The 22,349-nt window shown below is 43.9% G+C and overlaps 1 protein-coding gene across 1 annotated transcript; it reads left to right on the plus strand.

Moving 5' to 3' along the window:
* The first annotated feature begins 221 nt into the window (after positions 1 to 221).
* On the plus strand, positions 222 to 19,301 carry STYX (serine/threonine/tyrosine interacting protein). The gene is made up of 11 exons (XM_071745147.1): positions 222 to 475; positions 10,870 to 10,902; positions 11,659 to 11,712; positions 13,042 to 13,139; positions 13,615 to 13,675; positions 15,063 to 15,099; positions 15,657 to 15,696; positions 15,804 to 15,854; positions 16,432 to 16,504; positions 17,982 to 18,075; positions 18,753 to 19,301. Exons 1-11 carry the CDS (start codon positions 419 to 421, stop codon positions 18,824 to 18,826), a joined length of 672 nt encoding a protein of 223 aa, XP_071601248.1. The 5' UTR covers positions 222 to 418; the 3' UTR covers positions 18,827 to 19,301.
* Positions 19,302 to 22,349: the final 3,048 nt, after the last annotated feature.

Consider the following 22,349-nt stretch of genomic DNA (forward strand, 5'->3'; position numbering starts at 1 on the left):
GAAATCACCACCAAAGCAAAAAAAAAAAAAAATCATGTTGAAGGAAAAGTTCTAATTGGGGAGTTAAACAACGAATCCCGGGAAGCTTTAATGGCGCTTCCCCCCTGAGGCCCGGCCCCCCAGCAGCTGCTCCGCCTCTCGGGGTGGGACGGGGGCGGTGGCGCTGGAGCGGGGCCCGGGGGCGGGCACAGGGGGAACGGCGACGGGAGGAGGAGGAGGGGAAGGAGGAGGAGGAGGGAAGAGGCGGCAGCAGCGGGAGCAGCAGCAGCATGGCGGCCGGGCGCGAGCGGCTGAGCTCGCCGCCGCCGCCTCCTCCGCCTCCTCCCGCTGCCGCCGCTCCCGAACCGGAGCCCGCGGGCCCGCTGCCCAAATAACCGCCCCTACCCCGGTCCTGCCCCCGCCCGGAGAGCGCCCGGCCATGGAGCTCGCCAAGCCGGCCTTCCCCGCGCTACCGCAGGCCAAAGAGGACTCTGAGGTGAGCGGCGGAGAGCGGCTGCCCGGGGCCCGCCTGAGGAGAGCCGCCCGCCCCGGCCTCCCCCTCACCCCCCGCCCCGGGGCCCTCTCTCCGGGTCCCCTTTCCCCCCTTACGCCCCGCTCCCCCCGGCCGTGTTCTCCCTGCCCAGATCCCGGCACAGGCCTCGTTGGGAGGGGGTGGGGGGGATCCCCGCCGAGACGCAGCTGCGACCTCCAACCAGCCCCCCCCTATTCCCCGGTACCGGTGACACCCTCAGGCCCAGGCCCCGCTGGGCCCGCCGACCGCATCCTCCCTGTTTGCGGCTCCCCTCGCCCTCACAGACCCCGTTCTTTCCCTTTCGGCTGCTGAAGAGGGGGTGCCCGCTGTCAAACACACACACACTCCCCGCTTCATCTCTCCTGACCGCCTCTCCATGGGCTTTTCCCCAACCTCAGCTTGCTGTCCCCTCCCCTCCTTGCTGTCCCCTTCTCTCCTTACTGTCCCCTCCTCAGCTTGTTGTCCCCTCCTCTCTGCCCCGGGGTTGTCTGCCCTGTTGGCCTCCCTTTTGCTTCCCTCTCCCTTTTTTATGCTCCCTGACCTCCATCTGCAGCCTGCCCGCTCACCCCTTTATTTATTTTTACGTCCAGAGAGGGGGTGACCTCCTAGCAGTGAGTACCTTCCTCTCCCCTTCCCAGCACTTGCTCTCTCCTAACTCATCAGATACTCCAGCAACACTTCTTGGCTTCTCCGAGTCTGCTGGCAGGGGGGATGGAGGCGTTTTGGGGGTGTTCAAGACTCCTCTGAGACAACTGTGATCGTCAACTGTGTGTCCTGCTGGGGGTCAGAGGAGTCGGGGCAAGGGGGGTGTCTGATTTCTGGACTTGGCTGAGCTGCTCCTGCTCTGCCCCTGGGGCCTGGGGATGTGTTTTCATCTGCCACAAACAGCCCCGAGCGTCCTGCTCCGGGAGTGTCAGATATTTCATGCAAAATGTCACGGTGTTCATGTGGAGAGTTGATAACATCTGAGCTCCTCCGAGGTCTGCAGACGGGTGCACATTTCATAAACATCACCATCTCTTTCTGCTTGAACGAGGTGATGGTTGAATGCAGGGTTTGTGGAAGTTACTGTATTGGTTGCTTTTTTTTTTTTTTTTTGCTTTTTTTTTGGTCAAGATTTAATACCCTCTCAGAGGTGTTTACAAATCATCTTGGTTGTCTTCAGAAACCTGTAATCAGTTTGTGTCTGAACACAAATTATGTATCACCCTGTGATAAATTGTTTGGTTTAAAATATCTTTTTTTTTTTCTGGAGAAAGGAATCATATCATTCACAGTTACTTCTGAAAACAGTTAACTAAATCAGCCTGGATGGCTTTTCAAACCAGCTTTGTAACTAAAGTGGCTAAGATGAAGTGTGTGGTTAAAAGAGTTTTAAATATAGAAGCTACTGCCAGTCTAGCAGCTCTTAGCTGGTGAAAACTGGAATGATAATAGTGACTTTTGGAGTAGGTTTGATTAAAACTAGAAGATAAAAATTTTCAACATCTGACATTTGTGTCTGGCTTGATCTAAATACACTGTAGCTGGAGCTGTTGGGGGAAACTGAAAAGTTACAAAGGTTCTTGTGGAGCAAACTTGCTAAGCAAAGGGTAAGAGACTTCAGGGCCTTCAGAGAGGATGCTCTGGAAAATCCAAGCAGTTAAACTAAAACCCTTCTGCCCACACAACACAGTTATTCATGGAAAGCTGAAGATCATCTTTTGTGTGTTGCAGGCTCTGTAATGAGGACCACTCTGTAATGTAATTTTCAGGAAGTTGGTTGTGTATGGTTTAATGCTGCCATGGTAGATGGCTTTCAAAATATTATGGAGGGGGAGAAGTTGAGGAGACAGAAGTTGAGGAATCCCTGGTTTACTTCCTCATGTAGGCTGCTCAAGGGTAAGTGCAACTTTGGGGGTCATTTGGAGGCAATTTAGCTGCTACCTCTCTTCTGGCTCGTTCTGGTAACCACGTGACAGCTTAAATAATAATTTTTGAAAGAGCCAAATCAGGGGGCTGAGCTGGTTTCCTGCACAGCTTCACTCTCCCTGGTGCTGGCAGAAGGAGCAGTCAGTGGCAGGGCTGTGTCTGTTGAGGGGGTGACAGCAGCCCGGGGTTGGGCTGACTCAGGCAGGAATGTATCTGGATAAATAGGTCACTTTTCTGGCCTGCAGCTTGTTTGCAGTGTCCCTGAGCCATAGGTACTGTTACAAACCCCTGGATTTTTAACCTGCTTGGCTCTTGGTGCTTTTTGGAGCTTGTGAAATCCCCAAGATCAAGAAATCCTGGTGAGAAAATTACCTGCTGGGGAGACTTGTGCCTTCTTTCAGTGCTCAGTTGAATCTGGTGGCAGAAGGAAGGCAAATGAGTGTGCTCTGTTGCCACTTCAATATTTCATTATATTTTTTAGAATTGTTTGTTCCATTTTACAAAGTCCACTGGTCTGATTTTTGGGAGGGTATTTCATGATGGCATCTCCCCTCCTTGCATCTTCTTGGGCTGATCTGATGCCATCTGCCCAGAAATCCTTTTTGCTGAGGACTCTTAGTGACATGTGTCACTTTTTTTTCCCCCTTTTTTTTTTTTTTTTTTTTTTTTTTTCTCTCTGCACTTTGTGTGTACTTAAAGTTCACTCAGGTGATGAACCTGAGGTCAAGCAGAGGGTGAGTTCTGGCTTGTGGTGGAACTTCCTCTGCTCCTCTCTGGTGTGTTGGATCAGCCTGGGTGAGTTGTCCAGTTCCTAATAAAGTCTGGGATCAAGAGCTTCCCTCTTTCCACACTGAGTGGAGGGCTGTCTAAAGCTGAACTCCTTTTCACAGAGCCTTATGCCATCTGCTCCTTCTGATTTTTGGATGTTAAACATGTCAGTCTTCTTGCAAAGCTTTTTCTGGGCCATGTCAAACCTCTGTAAATTCTGTATATCCTACAGTTTGGTCATAGTGCATGTGTCAAAGCATGAGTACATGGCATAGAAACCATTTCTAATCTTTGGCTTTTTCTAAAATTTCTAAATTTTTTCATATTTTTCAAGATGAGGTCTCAAACTTACTTTAATTTAAAATACTGGTGTGTTGTTTTTTTTTTTCATATGGACATATATGGCTAAAACCCCATTAAATAGGATGAGGTTAATGAATTAGTGCATACTGAGGCATCTTAGCACTTTTGGAAAGGTGGTAAATAAGGACTGGAGTTATCCAAGGATTTGAATGGAAATTATTTCCCCATTAAATTTTAAACAAAAAGAATAGCACCAGGGTATATGGAATGGGAACACAGTGGTGATTCCCAGTTCATTTCTTTGTTAAAACATTAGCAAATTGGCTTGCAAGCAGGTTGAGCAAACCAGAGTTTCTGATATATTTAGTATTTTTTTTAGGAGTGTCCATGTTTTCTGTAATGGAATTCTCAGCTTATTGTCCAAACATTTGTGTTTGCCTTTTTATTATGTGTGTAAAAACTGAGCACCCTTTAGCATGTGAGTTTTGAAGAAATGTACATTTCTTGGCAGGTGTTTTTTAGTCTGAAATGCTAATAGATTTTTACTGCTTTTTAAACTGTGCAGTAGTGCAGTTCATCCAAAGGTGGGACACATTTCTTCAACTGTTTTACTCCTTAATTTTGATAGGGAGGATTGAAAGGAGACCCTGGGGCTGTCTCAGTTTAAACTGTGACAAAAGATCTATTTACACCATTGTAACAATTCTAATAATAATCAGAACACCAGTTTTCCTTTCCTGGTTACCAGATAAATGTGTTTATTAATGCTCATTCTACAGATTCTTCAGAAAAAGTGAATCCTGAAGACCTTTCCTTGTAGTGGGTGGAATTCCTGGAGGGGGGAATGCAGGAGAAATACTGCTAGAAAACAAAATTCTGATCAATTTCAGCTTCTCTGCAAGTCTGTTTAAAAAGAAAATCATAGCAAGTGAGTTTAGGTCCTGCCACTTGGTTGTGTGCTTCATCCAAGCTGAAGGGTTGTGCCTTGGCTGCTTTACCATTCTTTAATTAAAGCAGTGCCAATGACCCTGGGTGCTAATTGGCATTTCACCAGGGAGCAGAGGGATCTTTTAGGACCAAAAGTCACAGAATGAGACAAATAGAAACATTTGTTTCTTCCCTGTGTTGTATTTCTACTTTTTTAGTTGCTTTAATCTACCTTTTAGCTTTTTTCCATGCCTCTTTTACCAAAATAACCTTGATTTTCCTACTTTATGCTTTTTCCTTCCTCTCTATGCTCTCTGGTTCCCACCTATTATGGTTTGGTTTGGTTTGTTTGTTCCTGCTCCTGTCTTCCTCTGTATTTTCAAAAGAAAAAAAAAATCTATATGGTGAGGGCTTCTCATTGTTTTTTTTACAAACACAGAAAGCACTGGGTTTGTCCTGACTGAACCAGGGTGGGATCTGTGACCCAGGGGACACTGACTGTGACATCTAACAGTTGGCTGTGACTTCACCCATCCTGCCAACTCTCCTGTCACTGGTTTTGTCCTGATGCTGTCTGCCCTGTGGTGACCTGGAGCAGGGAGCAGGCAATCAGCTCTGCTAAAAAACCTGGTAGTTTTTTTGGGCTGTTCCAGGTTCCTGACTCTAGGATTAAACAACTGCAAGGGTGGGAATGGCACCTGGCAAAACCTTCCTTAAACCCTGTTAGTGTGAACTTGTTCACCCTAACTTGAGTGAAAAAAAAATAATTTTATAATTTAAAATATAATTTAATTTTTCTGCATTTTCTCTGCTTGCACTACTACCCATAAAAAAGTATTAAAATCTGTATTTAGCCCTGAAGTGGTCAGATGTTTGCACTGATCATTGTAGGTACCTTCCATCTGAAATATTCTGCTTATGTATATAAATAAATACTTGTCTTAAAAATAGTTCTCATTGTAGTAACTATCCAAGAACATGAAACATGACTGAAACTGAAGGCACAGCCCTTTATTTCATTTTTTTTCAGCTCATTTTGAGGCCCTGAAATGGCCTTCACACTGCCAGGCATGACAGGTCTCAGGAATATCCAAATATTTTTCTTGAATTTGTTTTCAGTGCTCAGTTAAATCTGGTGGCAAAAGGATGGCAAATGAGTGTGCTCTGTTGCCACTTCAATATTTCATTATATTTTTAAAATTGTTTGTTCCATTTTACAAAGTCCACTGGTCTGATTTTTGGGAGGATCTTTCATGATGGCATCTCCCCTCCTCCCTTCTTCTTGGGCTGTATCAGCTGGGAGGTTTTTTCCAAAATACTCCAAAACCCAACATGCAAAATCATTTCTTTGTGTGAATTAAACCTCAAAGTGCCTCAGAATCAAACATAAAGCTCTTGTGTCAAGGTTTTGAGGGATCAGGACCCACCCACAATTCAAGGTGTTGCCTGATAAAGAGGGATGATAGTAGTGCTGGCACTTCATCTAATTAATATAGTAATTAATACTTCATATAATCATGCCTTTGGACTGTTCTGCTGTGACACTTTTTAGCTGTAATTTTAATTTCCTACACAGAGGGGTAGGAAGCTGTAAGCCAAGAGGTGGGTTGGCCAGAGCAGATGAAAGATCTGAAGCAGATCCTGGTGGCTGTCCTTGCTGTCACAGTTATCTTCAGCTTTCCTTTCACTGCTTCTGGAATCATTTTGCACAAGGTTTGGAGAGACTTGGAGTGTTAAAAAGCTTCTGTCAATATTCCACGAGACAGAGAAACAAATGTAGGCAGGAGGATTCCAGCAGCACTGGATTTTTGAGGTACCCCAGGAGCCATCAATCATGAGGATGTCTTGCTGTGTTGAAGAGAAATCTGGGCAGAGAGGTAAATGCTGCTCTTAATCAACACCAAAAGAGCTGTCTGGGTGTTGGAAGAGGGTCAGAAACCAGGGGGGGCCAGGTGGGTTTTGCTGGGAGTTGTGTGGAGCTTTCCAAAAGGATTTAAGTGGTGGCTTTCAAAGCAGGGAAGGAGTCACTGCTGGTGGCTGAGCAGAAAAGGGGCAGCAGATGGAAGTCCAGGAACTACACTTCTGGATGGTGGGGTTTCCTTCTTTCAGCTGCCCACACTATTTTCCTGGTGTGCTTTTCAGCACCTTTGAGAGCTTCTTTCTTTCTTTAGGGTGGTTGTGGTTTGCTCTGCTGATTACAGAGCAGCAACAGTTTAGCAGGAATAATGAAAGTGCTGGACTGCTGATTTTCCATAACTGAGCTTTGGCAATGACCAACTGGGATATACCTTGGAAATGGGAAACTTGGAGGCTTAAATCTTGGTTAGGAACCAGCTGAGCAGTGTCCTTGGACAATATACCTTGGGATATACCTTGGGATGAGAAAGTTAGAGGCTTAAACTCTTGGTTAGGGATCAGTTGAGCAGTGTCCTTGGACAATATACCTTGGAAATGGGGAAGTTGGAGGCTTAAACTCTTGGTTAGGGATCAGTTGAGCAGTGTCCTTGAATATACCTTGGGATATACCTTGGAAATGAGGAAGTTGGAGGCTTAAATCTTGGTTAGGAACCAGCTGAGCAGTGTCCTTGAATATACCTTGGGATATACCTTGGAAATGAGGAAGTTGGAGGCTTAAATCTTGGTTAGGAACCAGTTGAGCAGTGTCCTTGGACAATATACTTTGGGATATACCTTGGAAATGGAAAAGTTGGAGGCTTAAACTCTTGGTTAGGAACCAGCTGAGCAGTGTCCTTGGACAATATACCTTGGGATATACCTTGGAAATTAGGAAGTTGGAGGCTTAAATCTTGGTTAGGAACCAGCTGAGCAGTGTCCTTGGACAATATACCTTGGAAATGGGAAAGTTGGAGGCTTAAACTCTTGGTTAGGGATCAGTTCAGCAGTGTCCTTGAATATACCTTGGAAATTAGGGAGTTAGAGGCTTAAATTCTTGGTTAGGAACCAGCTGAGCAGTGTCCTTGAATATACCTTGGGATATACCTTGGAAATAGGAAAGTTGGAGGCTTAAACTCTTGGTTAGGGATGAGTTGAGCAGTGTCCTTGGACAATATACCTTGGGATATACCTTGGAAATGAGGAAGTTGGAGGCTTAAACTCTTGGTTAGGGATCAGCTGAGCAGTGTCACACAGATCCATGTCACTACAGTCCTTCTGGTGAGGCACATGCAGATTGTGTGAGGCATGTGATATTTCTAAAAAACAACAATCATTGCTTTTGGGCACATCTTGAGCACAGACGAGTCTCAAACTAAATAAAAATAATCCATAATATGAATTTGGTTGGGTAAGATCTCTTTCAACCCAAACCATTCTGTGATAGGAAGCCCCAGCCGTGGTCACTCTTTCAGGAAAAAATCCATTTTTGTGTGTGTGTTTGCACATGTCAGTCTATGGTGACAATTTTTTTGCCTTTAAACTCTTCTTCTAAAGAGGAACAGGTATAGCTGGGGCCAAATATTAACAAAATATCAGTAGCTTGGATATTATTTACCAAGAAGGCTCTTTGCAACCTAGATAGATCTTCCACCACTCAGATCTTTAATTTATTTCAGCTGGAGAAGGGAAGGGTTTGAAACATTCTTTGTCCCCTTTTCACTTCACTGTGGGACAGGAGCTGAAGTGCTCAGTTGCTCCCTGGCATTTCATGGGTGCAAATAGAAAATAGAGCAGAAAAGCTGAGGGATCTCCCAAACTTTTCTGCCAGGGAATCACAGCCTCCTTTGGGAAGATCTGTCAGAGGTGAGTGACTCCTCTTTAAAATTTAGAGTTGTAGGGATTATTTTTTGCATTCCTTCTCTTATGAGCCTCGAAGATGATGCCTTCCAGAGAGTTCTCACTTGCTCTGTAGAACCCACCAAATACTCAGCAGCAGGGAGAGCTCTTACTCTCTCCAGCTCTGCCATCATCAGTTGTTTTCTGAGCAAAATGACTCCATTTGAGCTGATAAAAAGAGAAACTCTCAGTTATTAATTTGGCTGCTGGGTGTTTCAGACTGTGGAAAACAGGGTTCCTTGAAATGAGACCTCTGTTTGGGTTTAGTCTATATTAATAGATTTTTTTTCCTTTTTTTCTTTCTTCCTTTTTTTTCTTTTTTTTTTTTTTTTTTACATAATTTTGCATAACATTTGAATATTTTTTTATTGTTAGCTTGAGAAGCCTTGAAGGGCTTTCAGGCATTCAACAGCATCACTTGGTCAGTAGTTTGTGTACTTGTCTCAGATTAAGTGTTTCCTTTCTACATCATCTTTTAGATATTTCTTCTCCAGACTAAATCCCAATGAAAAATTTACCATTTTGGCTTCTTAAAGAACATTAAAGACCAATGTCTGGAGCCAATACTGTAATATTGATCTTGTCCAGAACATCTGGGGGTTTTGGTTTCCTTCAGCCTGTATATTGCTAACTTCTTGCCTGCTTCTTTTGCTGAGTTTGTAGGTGTTGGGACTAACAGAATTTCCTGCTTTTGATGCATTTGAAAGGAATATTTGTGAGGTATTTTTAAGGCCCCTTGACCAAAGCAGTGATAAATTTTTATTATGCTCCAGATTAAGACTTAAACATTCCAAGTATATAAATAGAGGAATAAACCCTCTTAAGTACTGGAGTATAACTTGAGCTTTTCAGAGGTTATTACTTGTAATATTGCTTTTATACTTGGACAAAACTCTTTTTTTTTTTTTTTTTCCTTGCTTTTTGATGGGTGAAATATGCTTTTGTAGACTCAGTGAGACAACAGGATTATGCTAAAACCCTCTCAGGTCAACCTTCAAAGGATACAGTCCCATAAATATCCTTTTGTCACAGGATTTCTACTGCCAGAAGCTTTTATTATTACAGCTGGAACATGCTAAAATAACTTAGCTACCACTCTCTGTCTTTAGCAAAGAGCATTTCAGTGCATTTTATTTCCCTCTGTGTGTTGCCATTTTAGATATCATTCAAAAAATTGTTTGGAGTGGCTTAATGTTTGTTTGCTTCCTTAGAAATCCTGGCCCAGATGCAGTTCAAGTGACTGCCAGGATAATTTCACTGCTCCTAAAATCCTTTCTAATTCCACTGCCACCAGCAAAACCTCCCTGGGTGTGTTTGGGGGGGGAAAATTGGATTTTTTTTGGGTGTGTCTTGGTAAAAAAGGGGATTAACGTGACACGGTGCTACCAGCAGAGGTGAAGTTGGGCAGTGCTGCAGCTGTGGACCCTGGGTCTGTCTTGGTGTGATCCTGACTTCACTTGAGAGGTGGAATATTTAGTGTTTTAACTTTTTTTCTGCTTCTGAAGAGACTGGGATATAACAAGAATGACATATGGCCAAGTTTTTTCTTAGCTGCCAGTGTGTGTGAGGGGAACATTAAAGTTATGTAAATAAATGTATGCGTTTTGATGTGGTTTTTTAATTTTTTTTTATTTTTTTTTTTTTCTCCAGCTGGTAACTGTGATCTCAGATACAACTCCTTCGTGTGTGAGGGTCAGAGAATGAGTAAGAGCCTGTTAATAGAGGACAGTGGGAGTTGTAAGGAAGGAAAGACAGGAATAGAGGCTGCCTGAGTGCTGGTTTTTTTGTTTTTTTTTTTTTTTAATCAACAGTTCTGTGAAAATGGAGCAAAGGATGAAAATGTTGATCCTGGCACTTGCTCTGGGCAGTTCTGCTGGGCTGAGTTGGGTGATAGGAAGTGGTCAGCAGGGAGAGGGTGGTTGCTGAGTGGTGAACCCTCCCAAACTTGATCTGAGGTTTGTGGAAGGCTGTGGTGAGGAGGATCTGTGGCTGGACACCAACCTCTGCATTTCCTGTCAGGGGTCATTCCCAGAGACCTGTCCTGGATGGAGAGAAGTGGAGATTCACTTGAATGCCTCTCTGTGTTGATGGACAACAAATTCCCAGATTTATTAGTACTAAATCCTGAATATTCAGGTTAAAATTGGCTTGGATGTGTTAGGTGAGGCAGTGTAAACCTGAAGGGCATTACCTGCTAGACTTGTTACCTCCCAGCTGGTTTCTCAGGAATTCTGTAGGAATATCCCAGTCACAGGATTTTTGCTTCTCTGGCTAGCACAGAATGTTCTAAAGCTTTTTTTTTTTTTTCATTTTTGTTTTCCCCTCCTTGCTTTGGAGGGAAGTTTCTGAGCAGAGAGCTGAGGTGTGGATGTGCAGGGCAGTGGTGATTCTGGTGATGTTGAATACCTGAGATTTTTCCACCTCTGCTTCCAGAACAGTGTTCCTTGTGCCTGGAATCCATGTGGAGAGTTAGCAGTCAGCCTCAGCAGCAACGTGCCTGTTGCATAGCAGGTAGCTTGGGCAATCTGCAGAAAATAGATCTTCATTTTTTTATATAACATGCACGTACAGATCTCTGCCTGAAGGGTTTGTTTCCCCCCCCTTCCCCCCCTCTTGTTTGTGTGCAGAGATAATTATGTTCATGTTTTATTTTTCAGGATTGGACCTATCCCATGAGGAGAGAGATGCAGGTAGGACACACTTTGCTTTACCATTTGAAGGCAAAACCTGTGGTGTATTCAGGAAGAAAATGAAAATGCCCTGCAAAAAAAAAAAAAAAAAAAAAATCAAAATCAATCTTTAGGGGTAAGATGTCAGGCAGCACTGTGGGAGAGATGTGTGAGGGCTGCCAGCTTGCAGTGTAGGTGTGCTTGGATCTCTGGTGTGCAAGGACTTCAAATAAAAAGAAAAAAAGAAAGTAATTTTTACCTTTTCCTCAGAATCCCCCAAGTGTTCAATGGACAATTAAAATTTTCCTACTCTGGTGTCTGCCAGCTCTTTGCAGAAGGTCAGATCTACAGGGTTACATTTCTTTGTTGGTGGGGAGATAAAAGGTTAAAAATCAGTATTTTCCTAGAAGCTAGGAGGCTTACCATGCATGGATCTTTGTCCATGGGAGCAATTTGGAATTAATTACAAGACATGATTACAGACAAAGTTAGAGTTTCCTTCATTTGATCTGGGGCTGGGAAAGATCCAAAGTGGATCTTAGTCCAAATAAAGGACTTGATTCCAGTTCCAAAACAAGATCTCCTGCACAAAGATCAGGTTTCTTTTATTTTTTTTTTGTCCCTGTCCTGTTATAAATGGCATTTGATGACACATCTTGCTAATATGTAAATGATTTTTTTTTTCCATGCCCATAGTCTGAGAGAAATGCAATATATTCTTTCAAATAACTTTGTGTTGGTATTAAATATATTTTTTTTTTTCTTTCTGTCCCCTAGGAAATTTTACCTGGGTTATTTTTAGGCCCATATTCTTCAGCTATGAAAAGCAAGGTAGGATTTTGCAGCAGAGTCTCTCCTAAGGAAGACTTTGATGTGGTGATTTCTTCTTGTCTTTTACTCTGGGGATATGTTCAAGTGTTACCTAGATAGGGGTGAATTTGACTGCAATCCTGCAAGATGCCAGAGCAGAAGTAACTCTTGGTGCCATTATGGGATGGTCCCTTCTCTGGGGCTGGTGTCAGTGCCTTCCCTTTTCCAGAACAAATCTCTAATGCCACCTCAGGCACCCACTGGGGCAGCTGACACTTAGAAGACTCTGTTTTTCCTGAGCTATCTTGTGAGCTAAGGAGTTTCAACAGGAGAAAAAAGTAAAAAAGAGGTTAAATTATTTTTTTTTTCTGGTGGTTTGATGTTCTAGCCATGTTCACCATACACACACACACACGTGTGTGTGTGTGTGCTAGACAGCTTTACCTACTCCTTACAAACCAGAGAAAAGTGCAAGTTAGAAGTGGATTGCACACTGATTGCAGGGAGCATTCACACGTGAGCTGTGTGTGTTAAAAGTGAGTCTTACAGTTGAGCTTGAATATATTTTTTTTTTAGAAAAAGCTAAACCATTTGTGACAGACATGGATTTCTGTCCCATGAGGGCAGTGGCACAATGGCCCAGGGTGCCCAGGGAGGGGGTTGAGGTCTCATCCCTGGAGATATTCAAGGTGAGGCTTGAGGAGGCTCTGAGCAACCTGATCTAGGTGAGGGTGTCCCTGATACTGCAGGGGGGTTGGGCTGGGGGACCTGCAGAGGGCCCTGACAACCCCAATTATTCCCTGGTTCTTGCAGGTCAGTGACCAGCCAGGCTGCTTCCTTTGCACAAATCAGCACTGGGAATTCACCCCCATGCAGTGGGAGGGGGTAACTGGGATCTCCAGGCAAAGCAAGCACTGGGGAAGACCCAGTTTGTGTCTGGGAGCTCATGGCTGGGATGATTTTGCTGCCAGTGCTCTGACTCCAGCAAGGCTCCAGAGCTACTCAGAGATTACTACAGCGTGTAGGAACTTGCAGTTTCAGGCAAAGTGAAAGGTGGGCAGAGACAAACAAGTTCATTGAACTCTGCCCTCACTGCCTGTTCTTTTGATCCTTGTCAGGAATGCTTTTCCCTGCCTCTCCTCCTGGCTGTGAGTTGTGTTCTGAAGGAGAATTTTTCACACTAAGCTTTGAATATTAGAAATCTGCTCCCAGTTTTCCTTGAGGACATGATATAGCCCTGTTGTACATTGTGTAGCTTTTTCTATATTATATAGCTTTTTCTTTTTATTACTCTGCAACAGATAGAGTCAGTAATTAGAAAAAAAAAAATCTCTTTTTCTTTTTCCACAGCTACCTATACTCCAGAAACATGGAATAACCCATGTCATCTGTATACGACAAAACATTGAAGCAAATTTTATCAAACCAAACTTCCAGCAGTTATTTAGGTGAGAAATAATCAAACACACAACTATGCAAACTATGAAAGATCTGATTTTTCAACACCTTATTCTCTATCAATGAGATTTTCTGGGGGTGTGTTAGTGGGTTTTATATCTTCACATTGTCAAAAATATTTGAAAAGCTTGCTGAGGTGGAAGAAGAACCCCAAATCCATGAAATTTATTCAGACTTTGAACTCCAGACATAGGCAGCACTGCCAAGGAGAAGTCTCTCTTAATGACTCTTCAGTTTTTAAGTTGTTAATTCTGAGTCCTGTTTGTCCTGCTAATAAAATGCTTGAGATAACTTAACCAGAATCTCTTTCCTGGGGTTCCTGGAGAAATCCCCTTGTCAGGGCAGCCCCAGAAGTTGCTTGTTTGTTACAAACTCTGGAGCTCAGGGCAGAAACTAAAAGTCTGGATCATCCAGGGGCAGCAACTCAGTGTTTTTGTGTACTCACAGCACCTGTTTCCATTGTAGGTATTTAGTCTTGGATATTGCAGATAATCCAGTTGAGAATATAATCCGATTTTTCCCTATGGTAAGTGGCTGTGTGGGGATGGGAATGGATTGGGAATGGAGTTGCCCAGGAAGACTTTTTCTGAACTGAAGAGAGATCCATTTTTAAATTTGGGATGCCCAAGCCTGGAAGGGCTGCAAACTCTTAAGTAACTTTATTATTTAGTACTTTAGTAAGTACTAAAGTAAGTAATTAACTTCTTCTTTCTTTACTTCTACTTTAGTAACTGTAATTAACTTCTTTTTACAAGGGCAGAGTTGTAAGAGCTGTAGCTTCCAATTTATAAAAAAAACCCAAACCAAACAGAACCAACATACAAAAAAAAACACCCCAAACCAACACCCAAACTGGTCTCAAATAAATCAGGCCATAGAGGAGTGCTGGAGAGCTTGGCCTGTACAAAACTTTTTTTTCTTGCTCCCAAGAGTGTTTCTATCTCTTGTAACAACTACTAAACCAAAACTCATAAAAAATAGTAGCTAGTTGGGGTACCAAAGTTCTGCAATATCTTGAAACATGTTTCCTGTAGAGGAATTAAAAAGTAACTAAATTAAACAGTACCCACTCTATTCTGACGTTTGGAAATTGAATGAACCCTTGGTTTTGAGCAAGGATTTTACATTTCTTTTAGGTTAGCTTGCAACAGAGCAAAAACGTTTTGTTCCTTTGCCCAACAGAAAAAAAAAAACCCAAAACAAAAAGCCCAAACAAACAAAAAAACAAAAAAAAAAACCTCAACAAAACCACCAGAAGGCTCTGATCAGATCTGATCAAACAGCATCCTTTGCCAGCCTTGCAGTTAGTGACACCTTCACAGTTCTGTGGTGGTGGTGTTTTTAAGGGCCTATTCTGAGTTTTCCCCCACAAAAATAAATTATTTAGCTTTTGCTTTTCATCTCATCAGCTGTTTCAGCCTGGCAGTGTTCCACACACCTCACTCCATCACATTTCAGCTTTGCAGGTTGATCAGACCTGCTCTGAGAACTGAAAATACCTCTGGAGAACAAGCAGAGGTGTCAGGAGTTGTCCAGACCATAGTCCTGTTGATAATTCTGGGTTTTTCTTTGTGGCTTTGGTTTGGTTTTTTTCCCCTCCAACTGTTAAGCAAAGATTTTTGGAAGTTACTTTTTATTATTTTTATTAACATGTTATATAATGGTTGTAAAATGACCTTTAGGTATTTTTGTTTCTGGCTTCACACCAGTTTTTCATTGACAATTTTATGGATAGTTAAAAGTACAAAAGAAAATATTAACAGCTGAACTGATGCCTAAGTTTGTGTAAAGAGAGTGTTTTATTGTCACTGTATATGAAGACTGATACAAAAATTTTAGTAAATCTAAATGCAGGTAGCAGTAATATCTAAAATAATCTGACTTTTTGACTTTTGTAATTTTTTTCTTTGTAGACTAAAGAATTTATTGATGGAAGTTTACAAAGTGGAGGTAAAATCTTGTTAACTTCTTCATTTGCTAATACATTGTTGTTAAAGCCTTTCAGCTAACTTAGAGATATGTAACAGAAGCTTTTAAGTATGAGGTTTTCTTAAATTTGGAGCTTTTGTGTTTAACTTGAATTATATTTTACAAGTTCAGAGCAGGGTTCTCACTTGTTGCCTCTCACTGGAAGGATCCTCTTCATCTGTTGGGGTTTTTTTTCATTTTAAACATAACTGTGTTCTATGCATGAGGGTTTGTTGATTTTGTGGGGTTTTTTTGTCCCCTAATGTCCCTTTTTTTTTTTTTTTTTTTCTGTCTAATGCCTTAAATGTGCATTGTGGTCTTGGAGTGCAGATTCTATTCCTCAGAATTCTGAGAGGAGCAGAAATCTTCTGTATCCCAGGGCAGCAGAGTGTAGTTTGTAGTCTAGAGTGAATCAAGACACACCTGGGGTTCTTGGGCTGTACCTTGTTCTCCATAACAAGGAAATATCACATTGCAAAGATTTTTTTCCAGTCTATACAAACATGCTTGGTTGTATTGGGTTTTTTTTTTCTTCTCAGGAAAAGTTCTTGTCCATGGAAATGCAGGGATTTCTAGAAGGTAGGATCTTGTTTATTTTATCCATCCTACTTTACTAATTTTTTTAAACAAGAATATATTTTACTGATGTGGTTTTTGTTGCTTTGTTTGTTTTTTTTTTTCCTCAGTGCTGCCTTAGTTATTGCATACATAATGGAAACATTTGGGGTGAAGTACAGGTAAGGACAGAACCTGGTCATGTTGTTTCCCATTTCTCTGCAAAGCCTGCAGTGGGAGAAGACTTCAGTAGCCTGATACCTCTGGAGGTGTTAATTTTTTTAATTCAAGTGGTGTAAGTGACTGAGAGGTTGGGAGTGAACACAAACAGTTGTGTATTGATGTGTAAACCAGTTGTTAACCACTGGGATGGAGTGAAGGCTTTGCATGGGGCAGATTATTCAGGTTTCTTTGCTACAGGTTTGTTTACAGCTTTTTTCCAAGAAGCAGAAAGTTCCTGCTGGTGCTGGGAACAGAATTCCAGCCCACATTCCTGTAAAACTCCAGGAGAAGCCTGGTGTAAGGAGTGTGGTGAGAACAGCCCAGCAAGCTGGAGCTTGGGGGTGGGCAAATAGTGTTTTACTCCTCCTTCTTATTTTTCCTGAACAATTCCAGTTCTACACAGCAGTTCTGAGAAGTGTCCAGAAGCTGAATGGTTCCTAAGAACTGATCATCAGAAGGAAGGCTCCTGAAATCACAGAGACTTTGGTCCTAGTCTGGTTTCCACTGAAGTATTTTCTCTCTCCTTTGCTTTTGAAGGGATGCATTTACTTATGTCCAAGAAAGAAGATTCTGTATTAATCCTAATGCTGGATTTGTCCATCAACTTCAGGTGAATTTTATTTTTCTTTTGCTGATCATTTCTTTTGTGTCCAGTTCTGGGCCCCTCAGCTCAGGAAGGAGATTGAGGTGCTGGAGCAGGTCCAGAGAAGAGCAAGGAGGCTGGGAAGGGATCCAGCACAAGTCCTGTGAGGAAGGGCTGAGGGAGCTGGGGGTGTTGAGGCTGGAGAAGAGGAGGCTCAGGGGAGACCTCATCACTCTCTCCAACTCCCTGAAAGGAGGTTGGAGCCAGGGGGGGGTTGGGCTCTTTTCCCAGGCAACTCTCAGCAAGACAAGAGGGCACAAGAGGTCTCAAGTTGTGCCAGGGGAGGTTTAGGTTGGACATGAGAAAGAATTTCTTTCTGGAGAGGGTGATCAGGCATTGGAATGGGCTGCCCAGGGAAGGGGTGGATTCTCCATCCCTGGAGATATTTCAAAAGAGCCTGGATGTGGCACTCAGTGCCATGGGCTGGGAACTGCAGTGGGAGTGGATCAAGGGTTGGACTTGATGAGCTCTGAGGTCCCTTCCAACCCAATTCTATGATTCTAGGATTCTGTAACTCAAAACCTGTCTGAATCAGGTTCCTCCAAAACAGTGTCAGGAGCCTGGGAGGAAGGGAAGTGGGTACCCTGCTTTTTAAGCTTTAGACAAAGAAAAACCAGGAATGGAGGAGAAATCATAGAACCCTAGATTGGTTTGGATTGGAAGGGACCTTAAATCTCATCCATTCCCTGTTCCCTGCCATGGTCAGGGACACCTCCCACCAGCCCAGGTTGCTCCAAGCCCCATCCAACCTGGGCTGAGACACTGCCAGGGATGGGGCAGCCACAGCTTCTCTGGGAAACCTGTCCTATTGTCTCACCACCCTCCCAGGAAATAATTTCTTCCTAATATCTAATCTTAATCTACCCTTACCCAGTAAAAAATCCTGTTTTGTGCAGTGATTAAGAGACTCAATCAGCTTAATTGGTGGCTAAGGAGGCTGCAGAGTGAGTCCTGTAGCACCCATCAGTGATGTTTCTTGACACTTGCATTCAGAGGTGATGAAATTCACAAGTCTGAAAGAGCAAACAGCACATCATGGGTCTGGTGTCATGAGGTTGCTTTAGCAGAGCTCAGGAGCCTGTTGGGTGAATGCTGGGCAAACATCAGGACAGATGTTGAACCTGATTTGCAGTTTGTCTGCTGAGGTGGCTGGCAGAGAGATGATTATCTCCTGAGTTTGAGCAACAATGAGTTCTCTGAATATCCTCACAGAATTCTTCTCATGAAAGTTAACTCCCTTTTCATTTCCTGTGATCCTTTCAGTTTTCTTTTGCTCTTTCTTCCTGACAGTTTTTTGTCATTCACAGCCGACCAACAAAGAACTCTCCTTCTCAGAAATCTCTGCCTCACTCTAAGATACTCTCTGAGTTAGCCCTTCTCACCCTTCCAAAGTATTATGCCAAATGGAGAGTGATATTATTAATATTAATAAATTTTTTTTCAGGAATATGAAGCCATCTATCTAGCAAAATTAACCATCCAGATGATGTCACCACTGCAGCTGGAGAGATCCCTCTCAGTTCCACCTGGCACTACAGGTCAGAAGCCTCTCCTGGTGTGGGAGAATCACCTCCCCTGGTTTTTGGGAGGTGATTTTTTTTCCCTGTGAAACCCTCCAGCAGCAGCAGCAGAAAAATCCCAACTTTTTGGGATGGCTGCAGTTGGTGAGCAAACTGTGCTGAGTCAGAATCTGCAGTACTTCAGGATTTCTGTTCTGCTGTTGAACTTTCCCCTGTTGCTCTTTGCCCTGCCTCTCCCTGGCCTTCAGAAACCCTGAGTTCCCCTGAGGAACCAAGCTGGGAAGCAGCCAATGTTCATGGCATGGTTGCTGCCCTTAAAATTAAGGCAGTTGCTCTGAAAAAAAAAAAAAAAAAAAAAAAAAAGAGAGAAAAAAGTAAAAAGAAAAAGAAAAATTGTTTGGCTTTAAACAGACACCAGGGGATGAAAGGAAAAAACCTGACTTTAATCATACAGAGGTGTGCCAGCAGCAACCCCTGCTGAAGCTCTGTTGGAGGGAATGTCAAGGGGATAAAAAAAAAATGGGTTTTAGGAAAATTCTTATCCATGTGAGGGAAGAAATGTCCTGTCAGCAAGCAGCTGTCCTAAAAGCTGTTATCTGCAAAGGGCAGAGTCCCTGGAAGGTGACAAGAAGCCCTGTGGTCCCCCCCAGCTGTGTGTTGGTCTGTTCAGGTGTCCCCTCCCTCTCCTTTTGCAGGAAGTTTGAAGAGAATGCACGAAGAGGATGAAGACCTTGGCACCATGCAAGTGGCAGCAGCACAGAATGGGTGATACCTGAGGACAGCACTGTTTGTGTGGTGAATTCCTGCCAAGAAAGGTGAAGGAAAATAGGGAAAAAAAAAAAAAAAGAAAAAAAAAAAGAAAAAAAAAGGATTAATAATGCAAACTGATGAACACACACACACACACATAGCTTCTTTTCAATTACATGTTGCTTTCAGATGTAAATCTGCCTCTGCAACACACTAAGCATCATTTTTAAGATGTTGGACTTCTTGAATGAATAGATGGCACTGATTGTTTTACTCCTTTTTTACACTTTACAGTTTTATTCTAAACCAAGATTTTTGGACTTGCAAAGAGGTATTATTGCAATAATGCACTTTTCATACTTGAAATTTCTTTATTTGTATGATATAAAGTTATTACTTTAAATGAAATGCAAGCTGGGGGGGATTTGTTTATAAAGTTATTTGTGTAATTTATAACAAGAGACTTTAGTAAAGAAAAAGTTTGCTAAAACTCACCTTGTTCTCAGTACATCTGATGCTTGGGGAGGGGTGTGTGGCACCCACTGCTGGCAGCTGAGCAACAGGAGTGATCTAAGCAGTGTTAACTCTTCACCTTGTTATAAAACCTCATTACATACTGAATTATCTTGAGCCTGACACTCTGAGACCAGGAAAATGCTGTTCTAAAAACCTCTACTTGCTTTATGGAAGTGAAACTTGAACAGAGTCCTGATTAATAACTTAATAAAATAGTCATGTACTAAATTAATACAGAGGGCAGCAGCCAATTTTACACATGTCAAGCCTGAGTTCTTTCAGCTAGCATTAAAAAGCTGCTTGTTTCATCAGCTCTAGGGTGATTTAACCAGTTGAACAAGCCAGTATGGTCCATTTGTCCAGTAAAACAGTGAAGTCTCCAAACTGGTATTGAGGGAGTAGCTCCCTTTGTAAGGCAAGAGTTGCATCATTTGAAGGAGAAATTGTGTCACCGTTTGAAAACTGAGGGTGCAAAGGTACCAAAGCCTAAAGGCTTCACCTCAGCTCTTGTAAAACATCAGAGCCCATTGATGCCACGGGGTTTTCAGGGCTTTAAAGCTTTCAGACTGAACAGGAGCCAGCAGTGTGCCCAGGTGGCCAAGAAGGCCAATGGCATCCTGGGCTGGCTCAGGAACAGCGTGGCCAGCAGGTCCAGGGAAGGGATTCTGCCCCTGTGCTCAGCCCTGGGGAGGCCACAGCTTGAGTCCTGTGTCCAGTTCTGGGCCCCTCAGCTCAGGAAGGAGATTGAGGTGCTGGAGCAGGTCCAGAGAAGAGCAAGGAGGCTGGGAAGGGATCCAGCACAAGTCCTGTGAGGAAGGGCTGAGGGAGCTGGGGGTGTTGAGGCTGGAGAAGAGGAGGCTCAGGGGAGACCTCATCACTCTCTCCAACTCCCTGAAAGGAGGTTGGAGCCAGGGGGGGGTTGGGCTCTTTTCCCAGGCAACTCTCAGCAAGACAAGAGGGCACAAGAGGTCTCAAGTTGTGCCAGGGGAGGTTTAGGTTGGACATGAGAAAGAATTTCTTTCTGGAGAGGGTGATCAGCCATTGGAATGGGCTGCCCAGGGAAGGGGTGGATTCTCCATCCCTGGAGATATTTCAAAAGAGCCTGGATGTGGCACTCAGTGCCATGGGCTGGGAACTGCAGTGGGAGTGGATCAAGGGTTGGACTTGATGAGCTCTGAGGTCCCTTCCAACCCAGATGATTCTATGATTGGGGTTCCCAAGGCCTTTCCTGCAGCAGCTCTGCCTCCTCTCCCTTCTCAGCAGCCCCCTGGCTGTGCAGGGACAGTCTCAGCTCTGCTTTATTTGCCACTCTGCCTGGTGCAGCTCAGGCAGGAATGAAATTTGGCTCCTTGGGAACACTCTGGTGACTCCAGGGATACCAAAGCTGCTGGAAGAACTTGTGGATTTGGGAAATCTGAGCTTGTGAGCTGACTGTATATTAACAGGGAGCAGGTGAGCTGAGGAGAGGTGTAAAGGAGATTTCTGGGGATCTCAGCACCCAGCTGTCTCCCTGTGCTGTGTCAGCCTCAGAACCAGCATCCTGCACCCAGGGGACCCAAAAATCTTGGCACGGGAAGGCACGAATCCAAACAGTGAAACCATTTTGTGCTCTGCTGATCTCTCCTGCTGCTTCCTCTTGCTGCAGGCTCCTCCAGCAGTTCCCTGTTTGCTTTGTAAGAGTTCTGCCTCCCTCTGTGTGTCCAAGGGAAGCCAAGCAAGCCTGTGACTGGCTGCTCTGTCACTGCTCCTCTGCCTTGTCTTGCAGCCTGGCTGAGGGACAATCCCTCCTGAGCAAGGCAGAGGAGAATCTGGTCTGAAAATTCCTGCCTGGCTCCAAGGATGCTCCAAGAGATGTCGGGGACACCCAAGGAGAAAATCCTCCTGCAGGGAGTCAGGGATTTACTCCTGAGCCAGGACACCTTGGGAACCTCAGCTGGGAAGGGGGAGAAGGCCCTGAGGAGCTGCATTTTTTCCCGTTTTGTGTCACCTCAGCTGGATCCTGCTCCAAGAATTCCAGCTTTGCAGGGTTCCCGAGGTGCTGCTGACTCTCCCTGCAGGAATGTTTCTGGGAAAAACCAAAAAAAAAAAAAAAAACAAAGATGTTTCAGCACTTGCCCACGCAGCAGCACGGGGTTCGTGGCTGTCTGTCCCTGGTGTGACACTGTGAGCCACCAACTCCTCCTGAAAGGAGGAGGAGGGGAAGCAGAACTTCCCTGCATGGAACCTGCTTTGTGTTTGGGCTCCCCGGGGAAGGGAGGGAGATGAAACACAGATGGAGGAACTCTTGATTCATCTCCCTGCCCCCCTGCCTTGCTCATGTGTTGTCTGGTTCTGTTGGCTCACTGGGGTCCTGCTGCTTCCCTGGGGAGACTTTCACAAACTAACAAGCTTCATGACTAAGAGTTTTCCATCAATCTGTCTTTCTTTTTTTAATATAAATTATTATTATTCACTCTTTCTACGTTTATCCTGGTCTGTCTGCCTTGAGGTAACAGCCTCCCAGGCCCTAAGGGATTCTGAGATTCCTTCTCTTCCTATCTATTTATTATTAAGCCTTTTCTTTCAGACTTCTTGACATGTCTCACTCAGCTTGCTGCCAGGAGGTGTTGCAGTTACTCTGCTTTCTGGGGTTCAAATGAGCAGTGAGAGCCTTACTGGGACCTCAGAGCAGGGACAGAAGTTGAATTTTTCTCCCTTCCCCAGGCTCAGACACAAAAACACAGCACCCAGCTCTCTGGGGCTCCCCAGCTGGAAGTTGAGTGCTGAATTCCCTTTTTCCAGCTTATGGGAAGCAGAGGGAAGGAGCTGAAGATTTCTTCCTCCCAACAGCTGGAAATCCAGGGGAGGAGGGAACATTAAACCCCTGGAGAAGAGAGCTGGTGGTTAAGAGTTGATTTCTGACAAGATCCCTGCTCCCTGCCAGGTCTTGCTCCTTCCTCTTGAACCAATTGTCCCATAAATTCACCCTTCAGGAGGTGCAGGATGGGTTTTAATCCCATCTGTTGCCAAATGTTAATAATAATAAA

This window comes from Heliangelus exortis, chromosome 5 (genome assembly GCF_036169615.1).
Source record: "Heliangelus exortis chromosome 5, bHelExo1.hap1, whole genome shotgun sequence".
Classification (NCBI taxonomy): domain Eukaryota; kingdom Metazoa; phylum Chordata; class Aves; order Apodiformes; family Trochilidae; genus Heliangelus; species Heliangelus exortis.